The sequence below is a fragment of the Pogoniulus pusillus genome, chromosome 1, assembly GCF_015220805.1.
Source record: "Pogoniulus pusillus isolate bPogPus1 chromosome 1, bPogPus1.pri, whole genome shotgun sequence".
Classification (NCBI taxonomy): Eukaryota; Metazoa; Chordata; class Aves; order Piciformes; family Lybiidae; genus Pogoniulus; species Pogoniulus pusillus.
This window is the reverse complement of record NC_087264.1, coordinates 20,164,458-20,184,173: the sequence shown is the minus strand read 5'-3', so window position 1 is coordinate 20,184,173 and position 19,716 is coordinate 20,164,458. Positions and strand designations below refer to the sequence as shown.

At 47.5% G+C, this 19,716-nt stretch overlaps 1 protein-coding gene across 4 annotated transcripts in view; it reads left to right on the top strand.

The window, feature by feature from the left end:
* MAP4K5 (mitogen-activated protein kinase kinase kinase kinase 5) overlaps positions 1-19,716 on the top strand; it is a 116,273-nt gene that overhangs the window by 20,827 nt on the left and 75,730 nt on the right. For all 4 annotated transcript variants that reach the window (XM_064142997.1, XM_064143006.1, XM_064143014.1 and 1 more), the window contains one exon: positions 16,403-16,460. In XM_064142997.1, coding sequence (XP_063999067.1) covers positions 16,403-16,460 — 58 coding nt within the window. Of the gene's footprint in view, positions 1-16,402; positions 16,461-19,716 lie in introns of those variants that run through there.

Sequence of the window (19,716 nt, the reverse complement as noted above, 5' to 3'; positions counted from 1 at the left end):
TGAGGGATATGGTTTAGTGACAGACCTGGCAGTGCTGGGTTAATGGTTGGATTTGATGATCTTAAAGGTCTTTTCCAACCACAATAATTCTGTGATTCTGTGGAGTTAACAGTGCTGCCTTGACTTGATAAGGATATTTGGAGGCTCATATTGTCTGGTCAACACACTGATGGTTATTTTTATCAGTGAAAAGAAGAAATGTAAATACTTGAAATCATGTGGGTTGACACAGCTCTTAGTTCTTTCATCTCTGAGGAATAAATAACTTCCCTTACAGCTGATAAAGTCTGTAATCTTTTAATCTTACTTCAATTTTTACTCCATAATACCATGGAATCATAGAATGGTTTGGGGCTGGAAGAGACCTTAAAGATCATCTGGTTCCAACCACAGCGTGGTGGATGTTTTTCCTGCGTCATAGAATCATAAAATCAACCAGGTTGGAAGAGACCTCCAAGCTCATCCAGTCCAACCTAGCATCCAGCCCTAGCCAGTCAACTAGACCATGGCACCAAGTGCCTTATCCAGTCTTTTCTATAACACCTCCAGGGACAGTGACTCCACCACCTCCCTGGGGAGCCCATTCCAATGCCAATCACTCTCTCTGACAACAACTTCCTCCTAACATCCAGCCTAGACCTCCCCTGCCACAACTTGAGACTGTGTCCCCTTATTCTGTTGCTGCTTGCCTGGCAGAAGAGACCAACCCCACCTGGCTAGAGCCTCCCTTCAGGTTATAGTTATAGACAGCAATTAGGTCACCCCTGAGCCTCCTCTTCTCTAGGCTAAACACTCTCAGTTCCCCGCAGCCTCTCCTCAAGGTGTTTGTATTCCAGGCCTTTCACCAGCCTTGTTGCCCTTCTTAGGACACGTTCCAGCACCTCAACATCTCTTTTGAATTGAGGGGCCCAGAACTGGACACAGCACTCAATGAATGCATGTTTATCCATTCAGCATAGGAGGAAAACAGAATTGGTTTACTTCCTATCTTCTGGTGAATAAACCACTTTAAAAATCATTCTTCTTAGTTTAATATTATGGTTCCAACCACAGCATAGTCATAGAATCAGTCAGTGTTAGAAGGGACCACAAGGATCTTCTAGTTCCAATGCCCCTGACATGGGCAGGGACATCTCACACTGTATCAGGTTGTCCAAAGCCTCATCCAGCCTGGCCTTAAACACCTCCAGCCATGGGGTCTCAACCACCTCCCTGGGCAACCCATTCCAGCCTCTCACCACTCTCATGCTCAACAACTTCCTCCTCACCTCCACTCTGAATCTTCCCACCTCCAGCTTTGCTCCATTCCCCCCAGTCCTGTCGCCCCCTGAGAACCTCAAAAGTCTCTCCAGTTTTTTTGTAGGCCCCCTTCAGATCCTGGAAGGCCACAAGAAGGTCACCTGGGAGCCTCCTCTTCTCCAAAGAGGAAAATAGAATTGGTTTACATTTATTCTTCCTATCTTCTGGTGAATAAGCCCCTTTAAAAATAATTCTTTTTCATTTAATGTTATGATTGAGGGGTTTTTTTCTTCCTTTTTTTTTGGTTTTTCCTTTATTTTATACTCTCTCTGGTAAGGCTGATGGGCTTCTGCTTTGTTTTAATCATGAAATGATTTGGATTGGAACGGACCTTTAAAGATGGTCCAGTTCCAACCCCCTTGCCCTGCATGGGGAGGTGAGGGGGGATGCTGTATTATCAACTTTTTTATTTGTATGATATATATTTTGTTCAAAAATTTATATTACCTGAAGGGAGGCTGTAGCTGAGTGGGTGTTGGTCTCTTCTTCCAGGCCTGGAGCTGATGAGGCTGAGGGGAGACCCCCTATGTTTCTACAACTCCCTAAAAGGAGGCTGAAGCCAGGTTAGGGGACAGTCTCTTCTTCTTAGTAACAAGGGAGTTTGTAGCCAGGTAGGGTTGGGCTCTTCTGCCAGGCAACCAGCAACAAAACAAAGGGACACAGTCTCAAGTTGTGCCAGGGCAGGTCTAGGCTGGATGTTAGGAGGAAGTTGTTGTCAGATAGAGTGATTGGCATTGGAATGGGCTGCCCAGGGAGGTGGTGGAGTTGCCATCCCTGGAGGCATTGAAGCAAAGCCTGGATGAGGTACTTAGTGCCATGGTCTGGTTGATTGGCTAGGGCTGGGTGCTAGGTTGGATGATCTTGGAGGTCTCTTCCAACCTGGTTGATTCTATGAGTTATGAGTTCTCTGAGTTATTATTCCTCAACAAAGTCAGCTATTTCTAGTAGCTTTTCAGAACAACCTAATGCAAGGAGTTGTAACTTAAAAAGGTTCATTTTTGTTTGCTTTTTGCCAGCTTGCTCCAACTAAGTCTGTGGTGATTTGGGTGTTACCTGCCACCCACACTTGTGAAAATCACCCAGACTAGACTCAGTCGATCTGGAAACTGGAAGAATGAAGCTTTATATTTACAGCTTAGCACAATATGCAAGCAGGTATTTACAATAGACACAGCTAGAGACAGGAACACACAAGTTAAAAAGTAATACAGAAAGACAGCAGCCCTCCCAGAAATTAGAGTCCCCAGGAGGGGCTCTCAACCACCCTTCCACCTTCTCTTCACCACTCTACCTTACCCCAGACCTTGCCTTATGTTTAAAGTGAGTTTGGAGGGTTGGCCAGGGGGGTTGGGAAGCAGAAGGATTAGTCACACAGATGGCAGGTTAGGTTAGAAAGTTCATGCAGCCCCAGAGCCCAGAGAGAGACTCTTATCTGTGATTGTGTTCTTGTTCTTACCCATCTCAGCAAGCCTATGAGTTCAGCAAACATCAGCATTGCTTCCTTTTCACAGCCTACCATCTAAATCTTCTCACCAAAATATCCCAGATGGGCTCAAACTAGCACAAAGTCCTCATGTGACATTTGATTGTATCTTTTGTGCCTCGTTAGTTGCTAAATAGCAACTTTTGTGGTCAGGGTCTGTTTCTAGCTTTAGCTTTTCAGTTTTGGAAGGATCGTGCCAAATATTTTGCAGCAGATGATCTGCCAAGAAAATTTCACAGGAGAGGAACCAACCTCTCCTTGGAAGCTGACTTGGTTATTTTTTTCTCCTTCCTAAATAAATGTTAGGATGTGCCCTGATCTTTGCTTTGTTAATATTATCCTTATTACCATAGGTCTTTGTCCTTCAGTAGCTATTGCTTAAGAATAAGAATTAAATGTTTTAGTGGCTGCTGAGATCTGTAAAGCCACTTTACTTACACAAATCCTTAGCCTGATTTTCTGTGCTGGAATAAAAGGAGTTGGCCTAACATCATTAAATCAGCTTTTAATCCCCTTATTACTTGAGCTAATTGGCCTTGAATCAGAAAGTGTCTGAAGTCTGTGAGTGAAAGGTGGGTTCCCCTCCTGCCAGTTTTCTCTGGAAGAGATATGCTATCTGCATTTCACCAACTGCCAGTAAAAGCAAATACATTTAAGCCTTATTTGCATTATAGCTGGATTTAGAAGTGCCAGACACAGATCTTGCTGCCTTAGCTTTGGGGGTTTAATGGGGAATTTATTTAAACCCTGCTACTTTCATCTGTTCTAAAGGGCCAGGAGCAAGAGGATGGGGCCAGGCTCTTTTCAGTGGTGCCTAGTGATGGGAAAAGATGCAATGCACACACATTGAACACAGGAGGTTCCATATGAACAGCAGGAAGAACTGTGAGGATGCTGGAACCTTGGAGCAGGCTGTCCAGAGAGGTTGTGGAGTCTCTTCTCTGGAGAAATTCCAAAGTTGCCTGGACTCTGTGATCCTGGGCAAGCTTCTGTGGGTGACCCTGATTAGTGGGGGATTGGACTGACTTCCAGAAGTCCCTTCCAGCCACCACCAGGCTGGGATTCTGGTTTCTGCCCACTCAGTAAGGAAAACTGTAAGTGCTGTAAATGTGGAAACAGGGAACAAGAGATATGAAGTTTGCCTCCTGCTTTGTACTGATGCATGCTCCTCATCTAAGGAACCTTGCCAGGCTGGGTGGGTGGGCAGTGGCCAATGGGATGAGACTGAACAAGGCCAAGTGCAGGGTTCTACACTTCGGCCACAACAACCCCAAGCAGTGCTACAGGCTGGGGTTACAGAATGGCTGCAGAGCAGCCAGGCAGAGAGGAACCTGGAGGTGCTGGTAGAGAGTAGCTGAAGATGAGGCAGCAGTGTGCCCAGGTGGGCAGGAGAGCCAATGGCATCCTGGCCTGGCTCAGGAGCAGTGTGGCCAGCAGGACAAGGGAGGTTCTTCTGCCCCTGTGCTCAGCACTGCTCAGGCCACACCTTGAGTACTGTGTCCAGTTCTGGGCCCCTCAATTCGAGAGAGATGTTGAGGTGCTGGAAGGTGTCCAGAGGAGGGTGACGAAGCTGGTGAGGTCAGGCCTCTCCCTGTGAGGTGAGGCTGAGGGAGCTGGGGGTGTGCAGCCTGCAGAAGAGGAGGCTCAGGGCAGAGCTCATTGCTGTCTACAACTACCTGAAGGGAGGCTGTAGCCAGGTGGGGTTGGTCTCTTCTGCCAGGCAACCAGGGAGAGAAGGGGACACAGTCTCAAGTTGTGCCAGGGGAGGTCTAGTCTGGATGTTGGGAGTAAGTTGTTGTCAGAGAGAGTGATTGGCATTGGAATGGGCTGCCTAGGGAGGTGGTGGAGTCTCTGTTCCTGGAGGTGTTGAAGCAAAGCCTGGATGAGGCACTTAGTGCCATGGTCTGGTTGATAGGATAGGGCTGGGTGCTAGGTTGGACTGTCTGAGCTTGGAGGTCTCTTCCAAGCTGGTTAATTCTACAAAGGACAGGCAGTGGCCACTGCTCATCTAGACAGCACCCACAGAATCAATATTTGTACAATATTCAGCTTTGATATCCCAGGTGATGGCTCCTTTAGTAGTGCCCCTGCAGTATGAACTAGCTGTCAGAAGAAATTTAGACACTAAAAGCAGAACCAGGATGTGAATCTTTCTTTTTGTTCTCTCTTGCAAAGTGATGGTTCTATGAGATGCTTCTCTTTTAGCGTGTTCATTTTGGAAAGTCTCTGGTAGGGAAATTGGGATTGTTAAGCTTGGAGAAGAGAGGGCTCTGGAGAGACTGCAGTACCTGAAGGGGGCCTACAAAAAGCTGGGGAGGGAGTTTTTACAGGGGTTTGCACCACTAGGTCAAGGGGCAATAGTTTTAGACTAGAGCAAGGTAGATTTATACTGGACGTTAGGAAGAAGTTCTTTGCTCTATGGGTGGCAGAACAGTGGAAAAGGTTGCCCAGGGAGGTGGTAAAGGCCCCATCTCTGGACACACGCAGGGATAGGCTTGATGAGTCTTTGAGCAACCTGATCTAGTTGGGGATGCCCCTGCTTACTGCAGGAGATTTGGGCCTAGATCACAGGCTCACAGGATGTTAGAGGTTGGAAGGGACGCAAGGAGATCATCGAGTCCAACCCCCCTACCAGAGCAGGACAATCCTATCTAACACAGATCACAGAGGAACTCATCCAGACAGGCCTTGAAAGTCTCCAGAGAAGGAGACTCCACAACCTCTCTGGGCAGCCTGTGCCAGTGCTCTGGGACCCTTACAGCAGAGAAGTTCCCACTCGTGTTGAGGCAGAACCTCTTTTGCTGCAACTTACACCCATTGCTCCTTGTCCTATCCCAGGGAGCAGTGAGCAGAGCCTGTCCCCCCTCTCCTGGCCAGCCCTCAGTTACTTATAAACATATATCAAATCCCCCCTCAATCTTCTCTTCTCCAGACTAAACAGCCCCAGGTCCCTCAGCCTCTCTTCATAAGCCATGCCCTCCAGTCCCCTCATCATCCTCATAGCCCTCCGCTGGACTGTCTCTGTCCCTCTTCATCTGGGGAGCCCAAAACTGAACACAATATTCAAGATATTTAGCTATCCCTTCCAACTCAGTGCACTCTGTGATTCTGTTGATTTGGTTTCTGGAAGCCTTTGTGCCCTTTACTCTAAATGGCCCTGGTGCTGCTCTCCACCATTGAAACCCAGCTGAAGATCACCCAGCTGGGTGAACAATTCATAGAGTCGTAGAATAGTTTGGTTTGGAAGAAACCTTTGAGATCATCTAGTTCCAACCTCCCTGCCATGGACAGGGTCAGCTTCCACTAGCCCAGGTTGCTCAAGGCCTCATCCAACCTGGCCTTGAACACCTCCAGGGAGGAAGCATCCATGGCCTTCCTGGGAAACCACTTCCAGTGTCTTATTACCCTCATTGCAAAGAATGTTTGTAATATTCAGTCTAAACCTACCCTCAGTTGCCTCAGGGTCTTTCTGCCTCTTAGAAGAGAAACAGCCCTGCAAAAGAGAGGTGGTTGTCAGGTAACATTTTCCAGCAGCAAAGATCTGTGTCACGTACGAGCTGCCCTGGCACGCGTTGGGTGATGAACAGAGCCTTGCGAGGACTCCGAGTGGAAGGGACACTTGGTTCTGGCTGGCACAAGTCCCAGCCCATTCAAGTCAGGTTTGCATTAATACTTGACAAAATCATCCCACTCTTTTTGTTCCTTCTTCATTTTTAATCTGTCCAACAGACTTTCCAGCAAGAAGGAGGAAAATGTGTTCAGTATCTGTCAGGGAGGTGCTCCCAGCAGCAGGACCTTGATTCAGCCCAGTCTGCTGTTTAGGTTTGCTTATGGTAGGGCTGTGGAGAATTTTGTCTTTGGTTTGTTGTGTATAAAAGGGAGGGGTGGAAACCCCACAGAACTACAGTAATTGCACCTGCCTGCATTTGCTTTGTGCAGCCATCTAGGAGGTAAGATACAGAGGAAGGCAAGAAATAAAATACATGTGTCCTGTACCATTTCTGGGTGTCTTCAGGCATGCTTGTGAGGTGTGCTGCTTGCTACTGGGACCGGACCTCACCCCAGGACTCGGTCTAAAACTGGAAAGGAATATTGGGATCTACTCTTTGTGGCTGGAGGTCAGGCAGAGGAGCTCTGCAGTCACTTTGTGGCCTGCATATTCAATTCTTATGCTTGTGCACTGCCCCAGCACTATGATCTGGTCTTCTCTGAGCACATGCTAGACTTTTGCTCTCTTTCTCTGAGAAGGGTGATGGTCAGGTGAGCATTTTAGGAGATCTTCCTCAGCAGTGAGCCATTAGAACAAGCTTGAGTTAACCTTGAACTGCAACTTCAGGCTGACATAGCTTGAATAGTACAAATCCAGGCTGGGCAGGGCATGAATTGAGAGCATTCCTGAGGAGAAGAACTTGGGGGTGCTGGTTGGGGAGGAGCTCAACAGGAGCTGTCAACATGTGCTTACAGTCTGGAATCTGACTGTGTCCTGGGCTGATCCATAGCAGTGTGGGCAGCAGGTGGAGGGAGGGGATTCTGTGGCTCTGGGGGCAGCTCTGAAGTCCTCAGCACAGGAAGGGCATGGACCTGCTAGAGTGAGGCCAGAGAATCCCATGAAGCTTGTTCAGGTGACTGGAGCACTGCTGTGAGGCCAGGCTGAGAGAGTTGGGCTTGTTCAGACTGGAGAAGAGAAGGCTCCAGGGAGACTTCAGAGCAGCCTTCCAGTATTTGAAGGGGCCTACAGGAGAGTCAGAGTGGAACATTTTAAAAAGACATGGAGTGACAGGAGAAGAGGCAAGGGCTTCAAACTGGAAGAAATTGGACTGAGACTAGACATTAGGAAGAAATTCTTCCCCGTGTGGGTGGGGAGGCATTGGAACAGGTTGCCCAGAGAAGCTCTGTAGGCTCCAAGCCTGAGATGTGTTCAAGGCCAGATTGGACAGGGTCTGGAGCAACCTGGTCTAGTGGAAGGTGTCTGTAGCATGATGGCTGAAACTAAATGGATCTTTAAGGTCCTTTCTCACCCAGACCAATCTGATTTTCAATGATTTTTCTTTTCTCAGGGCTTTCTGAGAGCTCTATTTCTTTACAGAAGTGATTTCCTAATACATGGGAGTGCAAAAGGTTGTGGTATCCTCTTGTGAAAGATAAAATAGCAATCCCAGGCTCACACAACGAGGATTAACTCTTGCTGGGTTTAAGCTGGGTTTTCTCGGAAGCTTTCTGCCTTTTTCTGGATCCCCAGCTCTCCAGTCTGGGTGTTAAGCTCAGCTGGTATAGAGCTGATGTTCCAGAAGTCCTAGGACCAGTCTTGTTCAGCATCTTTGTGGGTGCCATGGACAGTAGCACTGAGTGCACCCTCAGCAAGTTTGATGCCCACACCAAGCTGTGTGGTGCAGCAGACAGGCTAGAGGGCAGGGATCCATCCAGAGGGACCTGGGCAGGCTGGAGAGGTGGGCACAAGCCAACCTCATGAGGGTCAACAAGACCAAGTGCAAGGTCCTGCAGCTGGGTCAAGGCAATGCCAAGCACAAATGCAGGCTGGGCAGTGAATAGCTGGAGAGCAGCCCTGAGGAGAGGGACTTGGGGGTACTGGTGGGCGAGAAGCTCAACAGGAGCCAGCAGTGTGCACTTGCAGCCCAGAAAGCCAAGCAGAGCCTGGGCTGCAGTAGGAGAAGTGTGGCCAGCAGGGCCAGGGAGGTGATTCTCCCCCTCCACTGCGCGCTGCTGAGACCCCAGCTGGAGTACTGCATCCAGTTCTGGAGCCCCCATGACAAGAGGGATGTGGAGATGCTGGAGTGTGTCCAGAGAAGGGCCAGGAGGATGCTCAGAGTGCTGCAGCAGCTCTGCTGTAAGCACAGACTGAAAGAGTTGGGGCTGTGCAGGCTGGAGAAGAGGAGGCTCCCAGGTGACCTTCTTGTGGCCTTCCAGTATCTGAAGGGGGCCTGCAAAAAAAAGCTGGGGAGGGACTTTTGAGGCTGTCAGGGAGTGCCAGGAGTGGGGGGAATGGAGCAAAGCTGGAGGTGAGGAGATTCAGCCTGACTGTGAGGAAGAAGTTGCTCAGCTTGAAGGTGGTGAGAGCCTAGCATGGGTTGCCCAGGGAAGTGGTTGAGGCCTCATGCCTGGAGGTGTTTAAGGGCAGGCTGGCTGAGGCTGTGGCCAGCCTGATCTAAGGTAGGATATCTCTGCCATGGCAGGGGAGGTTGGAGATAGGTACTCCTTGTGGTCCCTTCCAACCCTAACTGATTCTATGATTCTGTGAAGTACAAACCTCTCCATTAATTCAGATTTCTTCTCCAAGCCATCACTTGCTGTTTATGTGTGGGATAAATGATGAACTGGTGAGATCAGAAACCTAATCCAGTCTGGCAGTTCCTGTCAGATTTCTTAACACTGCCTCTTGGGTACTGATTTTTATGGATGTTTGTTTGTGTGTTCACAAAAAACATCCCCCAAGCAGATGATGAAATGCCCCCCAAAACCTATTGTTGTGTTACAGTTACTGAGGTCTCCCGAGGACTTGCTGTCCTTTGTGGCAGGTCTCTGTAGAGACTGCAGCATAGCAGGAGACCTGAGGACTCCAGAGTTGGTCTTTTGGCTTTCTTCTTCTGTGCTGGGAACAGCAATTGAGGGATCAGGGGCCTCATCTTAAGAAATAAGTAATTTCTTTGCAAAACTGTCTCATATTCCAACATTGGAACAGGCTGCCAAGGGCAGTGATGGAGTCACCATCTCGGGAGGTGTTTAACTTGCATGTGGACATGGTGCTTAGAGAAATGGTTTAGCGGCAGCCTTGCAGGGCTGGGTTGGAGATTGGGCTAGATGCTTCTGAAGGTCTTTTCCAAGCAAAGATGTTCTGTGATTCTGTAATCTTTGTGTGTGACCAGTTTGAGTGTAGGGATAAAACAGGCAAGTGGAGTTGCATGCAGGAATGTGCTATGCTTGAGGGCTTTTGTATCCTATGGGAGAAGGATGCTGCCCTGCAACATGAAACTCAAATCCCCATGTAGAGAGGCTCACAGCTGAAGTGTTGCTGAAGGATCTGGTGGCTGTGTCAAGCCGTGGCAGTTGCTCAGTGAAGTTTTGCTCCACAGATGGGCTGGTTGTGGTGATATTCACTGTTTCAAGATCTCTGTGCCCCTGCCTTCTGGTACGCATGTTCAGTAGCCTTGGTTTGTTCAGGTATCCTTTTTAGTTCCTGTAATGTTTTGGATAATGCCCACAATGTTTTGGATTCACTTATTTAAATCAGTCTCCTACTATGCTACCTTGTAGGGGCTTACGTGAAAGCTGGGGAGGGATTTTTTACAAGGGCTTAGAGTAATAGGATGAAAGAGAATGGATTGAAGCTGGAGGAGGGCAGATTTAGACTGGATATTAGGAAGAAATTCCTTCTAGTGAGGGTGGTGAGACACTGGAACAGGTTGCCCAGGGATGGATTCTCTCTGGAGATGTTCAAGCCAGGTTGGATGAAGCTTTGAGCAGTCTAGTCTGGTGGAAGATGTCCCTGCCCATGGTAGGGGGTTTGGAACTGCATTATCTTTAAGGACACTTCCAACCCAAGCCGTTCTATGATTCTTGAATAGAAAGGAATCTCTTCCCTTGGATTTAGAAGAGCCCAGATGAAAGACATTTCTTTGAGTCACCTTAGTTGGCTGAGAGCTCTGGGTGGTGGTAGATGTGAATTCAGAGATGTGGGTAGGTGAATTCAAGTGTCTGTTTGATGGTACTGTGAAATGTGGAAAGAACAATACAGCATACTTGGGAATTTCAAACCTGTACAGAGCAAGTTAAGAATTATGAAGTCTAAGAGGTCAAAATCTAGAAAGCAAATGAGAAATTTGTGTTTCAGTCACCAGGCAGGAGGTCAGAGTGCCTTTGGAAGGTATATACAATAGCTGAGAAGAAGCAGGCAGCACTTGAGACAGCAAAATGTTGTGGTCACTGATGAGTGAAGTCTGGCAAGGAATGAATAAGATGGGCATGCATGAGAGGGTTGCCACAGGAGCTGCAATTATGATTCAATTAAATGAAGAAGACACAGATAAACAAACAGCCTTCTGGTGAGCTGGGCTGTTGAGCCAAGGCTGGAGATCAGACAGCAATATTGTGGAGAGGAAGAGATTTCACCATGGAAATGGGAAATACTAAGTTGGAGGCTGTAAGTGTGATGCTGCCATCTGAATCTTCCCCTCTTTTTCCTCAGTGTTGAAGGAGAAGGTTGCTGGACAAGACAGCTGAGCACATAAACTTCAATTCAGACATTCAAGTGAAATGATTCTGCAGTTTTTGACCATCTCAGACAGTTTAGTACTGCAGACCCCCTGGGGTGGAATTGTTTGACTTGCACTCTTCAAAATAAATAAAGCTGCAGAGTGCAGAACTCGTTCTGAAACCAGTTCTCTCTGTTGTTTCTGGTCATTAGCCACAGAATGTGTCCTGCCCAAAATGTGATTTCTCATGTGCATTGTTTTGGTATGTGGTGGGAAGCAGCGTACACAGGGATTATCACGGGTGCTGTGTTGGCTTCTACCCCTCCCCACAACTCTTTAATGCCGTTTGGAGAAGAAAGTGAAGTTTTGGTGGGAAAACATAATGATTTTTTTTCTTGTGCACAGTGCTACAAAACTCTACCAACTCCCCCTGACTCCAATCAAACTAATAATGCACCTCCTACTTATAAGTGTGGCACTGGGACACACCACTGATGTGTGTGGGTTAGAAGAATGTGTATTACTCCTGGACTGACAGATTAATGCAGGCTCTGTCTGCAACTACACGCAGCAGGCACTGTGTAGATCATAACTTAGTTGCTGAGAGAGCGTCAGGAAAATCAGAGTCACAGAGCAGTGGGGGTTGGAAGGAACCGCTGTAAATCATCCAGTCCAACGCCTCTACTAGAGCAGAAGCACCCACAGCAAGTTGCCCAGGATCACAGTGTCCAGGGGAATTTGGAATCTCTCCAGAGGAAACTCCACAACCTGTCTGGGCAGCTTGCTCTAGGGCTCCAGCATCCTCACCAAAGCACAGAAGCTTTTTTGTACGTCACCATTTGCTTCCTCAGCCCTTAACCACTTTCTGACACAACCCACTGAGATAAGATCACAGGTTTAAAGGAACCTTTTGCTCTTGAAGGAATCTGGGTTGCATTGGCTGGAGCTGGCATTCACTGGAGAAAAAAGTGCCATGATTGTTGTGCTGTCGTGCTAAGTTAGTGACATGTCATCTCCTAGTTTACTGCAACTCTGCAATGGGATATTCAAAACCAGAGGAGGATTTGTGTTTTGTTTTGAGCACAGACTCTCTGTGATGTTTTGTTTAGCTGCTGAAGTACTCTGGAGGTGTGCTCAGTGGGAATGAGGGAGCTGGGATTGTTCAGTCTGAAGAAGAGAAAGCTAAGGATAGACTTCCTTGCTCTCTGCAACTCCCTGACAGGAGGTTTGAGCAAGGTGGGAGTCAGGCTCTTCTCTCTAGTATCAGGTAATAGGACAAGGAGATGGCCTCAAATTGTGCCAGGAGATGTTTAGGTTGGATATTAGGAAAAATTTATCCACTGCAAAAGTGGTCAGGTGTTCATAGAATCAACCAGGTTGGAAGAGATCTCCAAGCCCATCCAGTCCAACCTAGCACCCAGCCCTATCCACTCAACTAGACCATGGCACCAAGTGCCTCACCCAGGCTTCTCTTGCACATCTCCAGGGATGGCGACTCCATCACCCTGGGCAGCCCATTCCAATGCCAATCACTCTCTCTGGCAACAACTTCCTCCTAACATCCAGTCTGGACCTTCTCAGGCACAACTTGAGACTGTGTCCCCTTGTTCTATTGCTGGCTGCCTGGGAGAAGAGACCAACCCCACCTGGCTACAGCCTCCCTTCAGGGAGTTGTAGACAGCAGTGAGGTCTGCTCTGACAATCCCCTTCTCCAGTGTTGGAACAGGCTGCCCAGGGACGTGATGGAGTCAGCATCTCTGGAGGTGTTCAAGAAGCGTGTGGGCATGGCACTTGGGGACATGATTTAATGACTGTGGTGGTCTTAGGTTGAAAGTTGGACTCGATGATGAGGCTGTAGGACAGCTGAGGAAGAGGTGACCAAAAGACTACTGCCTAACTTTTCTTTCCCAGTAAATATACTCTGTGTGTGAAAAGGAGCAAAATAAACATGACTGTGTGATTCCCCTCATTCAAATGTACTCTTATCATAGAATCAGCCAGGTTGGAAGAGACCTCCAAGCTCATCCAGTCCAACCTAGAACCCAGCCCTATCCAATCAACTAGACCATGGCATTAAGTGCTTCATCCAGTCTTTTCTTGAACACCCTTGTTCTGGTCCCATTCTTGTCTAGGGCAGAATTCTGGCAGAATCCTATAGTTTTAGTTTTCATTCTGAGTAACAAGTCAGTGACTTGTCAGTGTTCGGTTAATGGCAGGGGTGTTGGAACAAGATGTTCTGCAAGGTCCCTTCCCACCCAAACTATTCTGTGATTCTAAAATTTCTTAGCCTTGTTTCAATTTCCTCTTCTCCACTGAAGAAGTATGGCAAGAAGGCAGATTAACAGATCATTAACTAATTCTTCACATCAGGGAAATGATGGGGAACTTCTGTTTTTGTCAAATCTCTTTTGTAGTAACACCTCAGGTTGGATTCACAAAGCCAGCAGGGTTGCTGTAATGCATTCTTGTCCCTGGCTTCCTTGAGACTACAAACCACAGACTGTGGTCCCCCAGAGGAGATGAGCTGAGAATCTCTTTAACTAGCATGTGTCAAAATGATTTGAGGAATCCTTATTTGACAGTTTTCATATCTAAGTGTGTACCATGGGAGAAACAGTTTTCAGCCTTCAGCTTCTTACATATTTAATGATGTGCCAGATAACAGTAATGCATTATTGATCAAAGGTGTGGAGCAAAAAAGGTGAAAAACCAAGAGTGGCAGGGGAGAGAGATGTGTGCACTTGTGTAAAGCTGGTGCAAGCCAAGCTGAAGGAACAAAAGCTATCAGTTGTGTGTGCAGGCAGGTTGGGAGGCAGTTTGGGTGATTTTGCTCTGTGCTGTCTAAGCTTAAAATCTAATATGGTTCCCCTACCTCTGAGCATCCAAAGATGCTGAGGACCAGGAGATACTCAGTATTTTTGCCTTTGGTTCTGACACAGTAGGAATTGAGTTGCTTTTTTGTTCCTGATGTGATCAACTCAATGTTGGCAAATGGTAGGACAGGAGGTAACAGGCACAGACTTGAACATAGGAAGTTTCTCCTCATGTTTAGAAGTTGTTCCTCCTCATGCTTTACTTTGAAGATGGTAGAGCACTGAAACAGGCTATGCAGAGAAGTGGTGAAGTCTCCATCTCTGGAGTCATTCAAAACCCTCCCCAATGCCTTCCTGTGCCATCTTTTTTAGGGTAACCTGCTCTGGCAGGGGTGTTGGAATAGGTCTTCAGAGATCTCTTCCAACCCCTGTGATTCTGTGAAGATTAAACTGTAGGACCAGAAAACTGTTCTTAGGTTGAGTGGCTCGGATCATTTGGTTCGTAAATACCAACCTGGTGGAGGATTTTCTGTTCCAGCAGATGAGGTTTGGTGGTTTAAACCCAAACCAGGCCATGTCCAGGCTACAGATTCTATGCTAAAATTTAGTGGTGATATTGGATAGCAGTAGGACACAATCTGGTCAAGCTCTGAGGCCTATAGTGTATGAGAGCTGAGAACCAGTGATTGTGGTGATCTCCTCCTGCTTGAGCCTTCAAGTCCCTGCCAAGCAGTTTGCATACCAAAGACCTTTGGCAGACTACATCTATTCCTTCAGGCTTCAGCCTGACAGGAGCTGAAAAAGGTGAATGAAGTATATGTAAGGAATATGATCCTTTTTGTACTTCAGCAATGAAGCTGACCTTCTGGAAGCCATACAGTCCTTTTGTCTGCACATCCTAGCTGCTTGTAGATAGAAGTGTGGGTGGTGGAGGTTCTCTGGCCTCAGCAAGAGGTGTGCTTTATCTCTTATGGGATCATCTCTGATTTATAATTGCTAGGTGTAGCAGTACCAGAGAAGTCCTAATCCTTTGTCCAGCTTTGGACATGTGCTTCTTCTGGATGTTGAAAGATACCAATACTCTTGCTGTGGTCTCAAACCACCTCTGGTGGAAGGTGCTTTAAAAAGGTGGTAAAGGTTTCCTTTGTGGTTAGCAGATAACTATCTGTTTCTGCTTTAAGTGATTTGCTCTTTCAGTTCAGATGTTGAGATCTGTTGTACACTTGAGATTCTCTGTGGTTTCAGCTGAGTCATATTTGTGTCCTTGGCATGCCTTTTGACACCCATCCCTTGGCTGGACACTGCAGGACTTTGAAAAGCTGATTAGTGTTGATCTTTTTTTTTTTTACTTCCCAGCCTTTCCCGATTTGGAAGTGTTGACCAAACTGAAGGCTTCATCTTTTAAGGTCTTACTTTAACTTCTGTTAGATTAGGATGACTTCTTGTCCATGTGCAAGAGAAGAACGTTTCGTTCTCTAGTGTCTTCATTCAGTTCAGTCCAAAGGGGCAAGTTTGCTTGGCAGCCTCATCTTAACTATCCAAATTGATTTGACCTAAGCCATTTTCCCCTCGGTTTTCTGTAATCTATGTCTTAACCAGATTTCACATGTTTAGAAGACTCCTGGGTAAGAATGAAGCAGCTGAGTTTAGACTCATCAAGTTGTGTGTCAAAAGTAATAAAGTTTATCTCTGGCGATAGTGACGTCTTGAAAGTCTCCAGAGAAAGAGACTCCACAACCTCTCTGGGCAGCCTGCTCCAGGGTTCTGTCACCTTCATGGTAAAGAATCATAGCATCATAAAATGGTCTAGGTTGGAAGGGACCTCAAGGATCATCCAGCTCCAACCCCCTGCCATAGGCAGGGACACCTCCCACTAGAGCAGGTTGCTCAAGGCCTTATCCAACCTGATCTTAAACACTTCCAGGGAAGGAGCATCCACAGCCTCCTTGGGCAACCCGTTCCAGTGTCTCACCACCCCCACTGTAAAGAACTTCCTCCTAACATCTAGTCTAAATCTCCCCTCTTCCAGTTTAAACCCATTACCCCTTGTTCTGTCATTACAAGACCTTGTAAATAGTCCCTCCCCAGCCTTCCTGTAGGCTCCCTTCAGATACTAGAAGCTTCTCCTCATGCTGAAGTGGAACTTCCTCTGTTTCAGCATATACCTGTTGTTCCTTGTCCTGTTACTGGGCACCATCAAGAAGAGTCTGGCACCTTCATATTGACACCCACTCCTCAGACACTTAAAGATGCTGATAAGATCCCTTCCCAGCCTTCTCTTAAGACTAAACAGCCCCAGGTCTCTCTAATCTCTTCACCCTTCTAGCTCTGTGTTGGACTCTCTCCAGCAGTTCCCTGTCTTTCTTGAATTGGGGAGCCCAAAACTGGACACAGTATTCCAGGTTTGGTCTTACCAGGGTAGAGCAGAGCAAGAGGAGAACCTCCCTAGACATATGGGACACCCTCCTCCTGATGCATCCCAAGACACTATTTGCCCTCCTGGCTGTGAGGACATGTTGCTGTCCCATGGATAACTTACTGTCCACCAGGACTCTGTAAGATCTTTCTCCATTAATTATCTCTTATCTCTCTAATTACAGGCTAGAAATCTTCACACAGGAGAACTGGCTGCTGTAAAAATAATCAAGTTAGAGCCTGGTAAGTATTAATACTTTTTTTCAGTGTTTTTTACTCTTATTTTCATTTTCCCCCATGTGTTTCATTTTCAAATGGCTGTGAAGCTCCAGACAAAGGAAGAATTTGTTGGTTTTTTTTGTAGTTCCAGTGGTTAGCTGACAGGAAGCGCTGCAGGTGAACCATTACCTTGGTTCTGTTCTGCTCACTGTTGCCTAGTTTGTTCTTCTCTGCCTCACCATTCATGCATAATAAAATGTAGCAGTTACTTTGTGTTGTTAGCACAAGGAGAAGATTAAGGGCAGATGGCAAATTATTTAGGTTGGAAAAGACCTTTAAGATCATCAAGTCTAACCAAGTCCACCACTAAGCTGTATCCTCACCACATCCTCACAGCTTTTATACACCTTCAGGGATGGGGACTCAAACATCTCCTTTGGCAGCCTGTTTCACTGCTTGAGAACCCTTTCAGTTAAATGTTTCCTAATGTTCAGCCTAAGAAGGACATTCTCTGGTTTAATGACCATGGTGGCATTAGGTCAGTGGTTGGGATCGCTGATCTTAGAGGTCTTTTCCAACCAAAACAGTTCTGTGATCGCTGATCTTAGAGGTCTTTTCCAACCAAAACAGTTCAGCTCCCTTGGTGTAGCTGAGGCTGCTCTCTTTTGTTCAACCTCTGTCTACCTGGGAGAAGAAGCTCTGGCCCCAGGGAGCTTGTAGGCTGAGGTAGAAGAAGAAAGGGACCAGGCAGTGATGCTAATGCTTGCTGAAGGTGCACTGGGAAAAAAACAGAGCTCTGTGCTTTTTACCAATTGGTCTCTTTTCTGACTTGTGCTGAGGAGTATGGCTCGCACCATCATTTTCCCCATACTTTTTCTGCCACTCCTCCTAAAATCAGGAGATGCAGGAGGAGCCCACTTGCTGCTCAAGAGGTTTGGTGAATTGAAGCCTAATCCCAGTCCTGCATAGGGAGTTGAAATCAGAAATTGTATCTTGAGTGGAAATGAGGAGAGGAGATTGCTCAGTTCCACCAGGATGAAGCAGATCTGGTTTTATTGTCTGTCTGAAGAAGTCCTCTGAAAGAGGCCACATCCTCTGAAAGGGGAGAACAGAAACCATCAGAGGCCAAGCAGCCCCTGCCTCTGCTTGGTGGTCTTTAAGAGCTATAGTGCAAGACTCCAGCCCAAAAGCAGTCCTCACTACTGAGGATCCTCATTTGAATTAACACCAATGACCATGTCTTCTGTGTTTCATTGCATTGCTGGTCTGACTTGCCAGAGGGAGGGGAATTCTTCACGGTTAGGTTTTGGGTTTTTTGATACATCATCTTCTAAATATTGCCAATCTGGTCTCCATCCACACAGCATGTACACCCAGAGCCTCTTGACAGAGATCATAGAATCATGGAATCTTGTTGGGGGGGTTGCTCTTAGTTTTAAGGAGGCTTCAGAACATGCATTGGCTTCTTTGCTATGTTTTATTATCTGGGACATCTGTAGCCTCTGCAGGGTGGCTGGGCTGAGCAGCTTACAGCCTCTGCAGGAGAACATGGCTGTTCAAGATCTTCCAGCTTTAAAAAGAAATAAATCCATCAGCTGCTCCTCAATTCAGTCTTCTGATTAATTTTAAGGGGTTTGAATAGCTTTGTAGGACTTTATTTGCATAACACCATCAATTCCTGGGCCAGTCCAGTGCTAGAAGCACACACCTGTCAGCCTGACCTCAGTCCTAGGCAAGGTCAAGGAACAGGGTTGTCTTGAGTGCCATTACAAAGAACCTACAAGATAGCCAAGAGATCAGGCCCAGCCAGCATGGATTTAGGAAAGGCAGGTCCTGCCTGACCAACCTGATCTAGTTTTATGGTCAAGTTACCCACCTGGTGAATGTAGGGCAGGCTATAGATGTAATGTGCCTGGACTTGACCAAAGCCTTTGACACCATCTGCCACAAGAAGCTCCTGGCAAAGCTGGCAGCTCATGGCTTGGACAGATTCACTCTGTGCTGGGTCAAGAACTGGCTGGAGGGTCAGAACCAGAGAGTGGTTGTGAATGGTGCCACATCCAGCTGGCAGCTGTCACTAGTGGTGTGCCCCATGGATCAGTGCTGGGCCCAGTCCTGTTCAGTATCTTTACTGATGATCTGGAGCAGGGGACTGAGTCCAGCATCAGTAAGTTTGCAGATGACACCAAGCTAGGAGCAGGATCTGTTGGAGAGTTGGAGGGCCCTGCAGAGGGACCAAGCCAAGTTGGATGGGTGGGCAGAGGCCAGTGGGATGAGATTTAACAAGGCCAAGTGCAGGGTTCTACACTTTGGCCACAACAACCCCAAGCAGCACTACAGGCTGGGGACAGAGTGGCCGAGACCAGCCAGGAAGAAAGGGACCCTGGGGGTACTGGTAGAGAGTAGCTGAAGATGAGGCAGCAGTATGCCCAGGTGGGCAGGGGAGCCAATGGCATCCTGGCCTGGCTCAGGAGCAGTGTGGCCAGCAGGACAAGGGAGGTTATCCTGCCTCTGCACTCAGCACTGGTCACACCACCCCTTGAGTGCTGTGTCCACTTCTGGGCTCCTCAATTCGAGAGAGATGTTGAGATACTGGAATGTGTCCAGAGAAGGGTGATAAAGCTGTTGAGGGGCCTGGAGCACAGCCCTGTGAGGAGAGGCTGAGGGAGCTGGGGGTGTGCAGCCTGCAGAAGAGGAGGTTCAGGGCAGATCTCATTGCTGTCTGCAGCTCTCTGAAGGGAGGCTGTAGCCAGGTGGGGTTGGTCTCTTCTGCCAGGCAGCCAGCAACAGAACAAGGGGACAGACTCTCAAGTTGTGCCAGGGGAGGTCTAGTCTGGATGTTAGGAGGAAGTTCATCACAGAGAGAGTGGTTGGCATTGGAATGGACTTCCCAGGGCGGTGGTGGAGTCACTGTCCCTGGACGTGTTTAAGAAAGGACTGGATGAGGCACTTAGTGCCATGGTCTAGTTGACTGGATGGAGCTGGGTGCTAGGTTGGACTGGATGAGCTTGGAGGTCTCTTCCGACCTGGTTGATTCTATGATTCTAAAGCAGTGGGAGGCAGCTGTGGTGGTGCCCTTGGAAGAGGGTAGCCTCTCCAAGCACCAGCACAGGCTCCTGTTAGAGCATAAGGCACATCTGGAAAAAGGATGGTAATACATTTTTTAAGTTAGTCACCAGAGAAATAGGTTTCTGAGTTACAGAGAGCATCTCTTCTGGAGAAGAGGAGGGGGTGGCTCATAGATGGGAATTAGTTATCAGATGGGAAAAAGAAGAGCCTC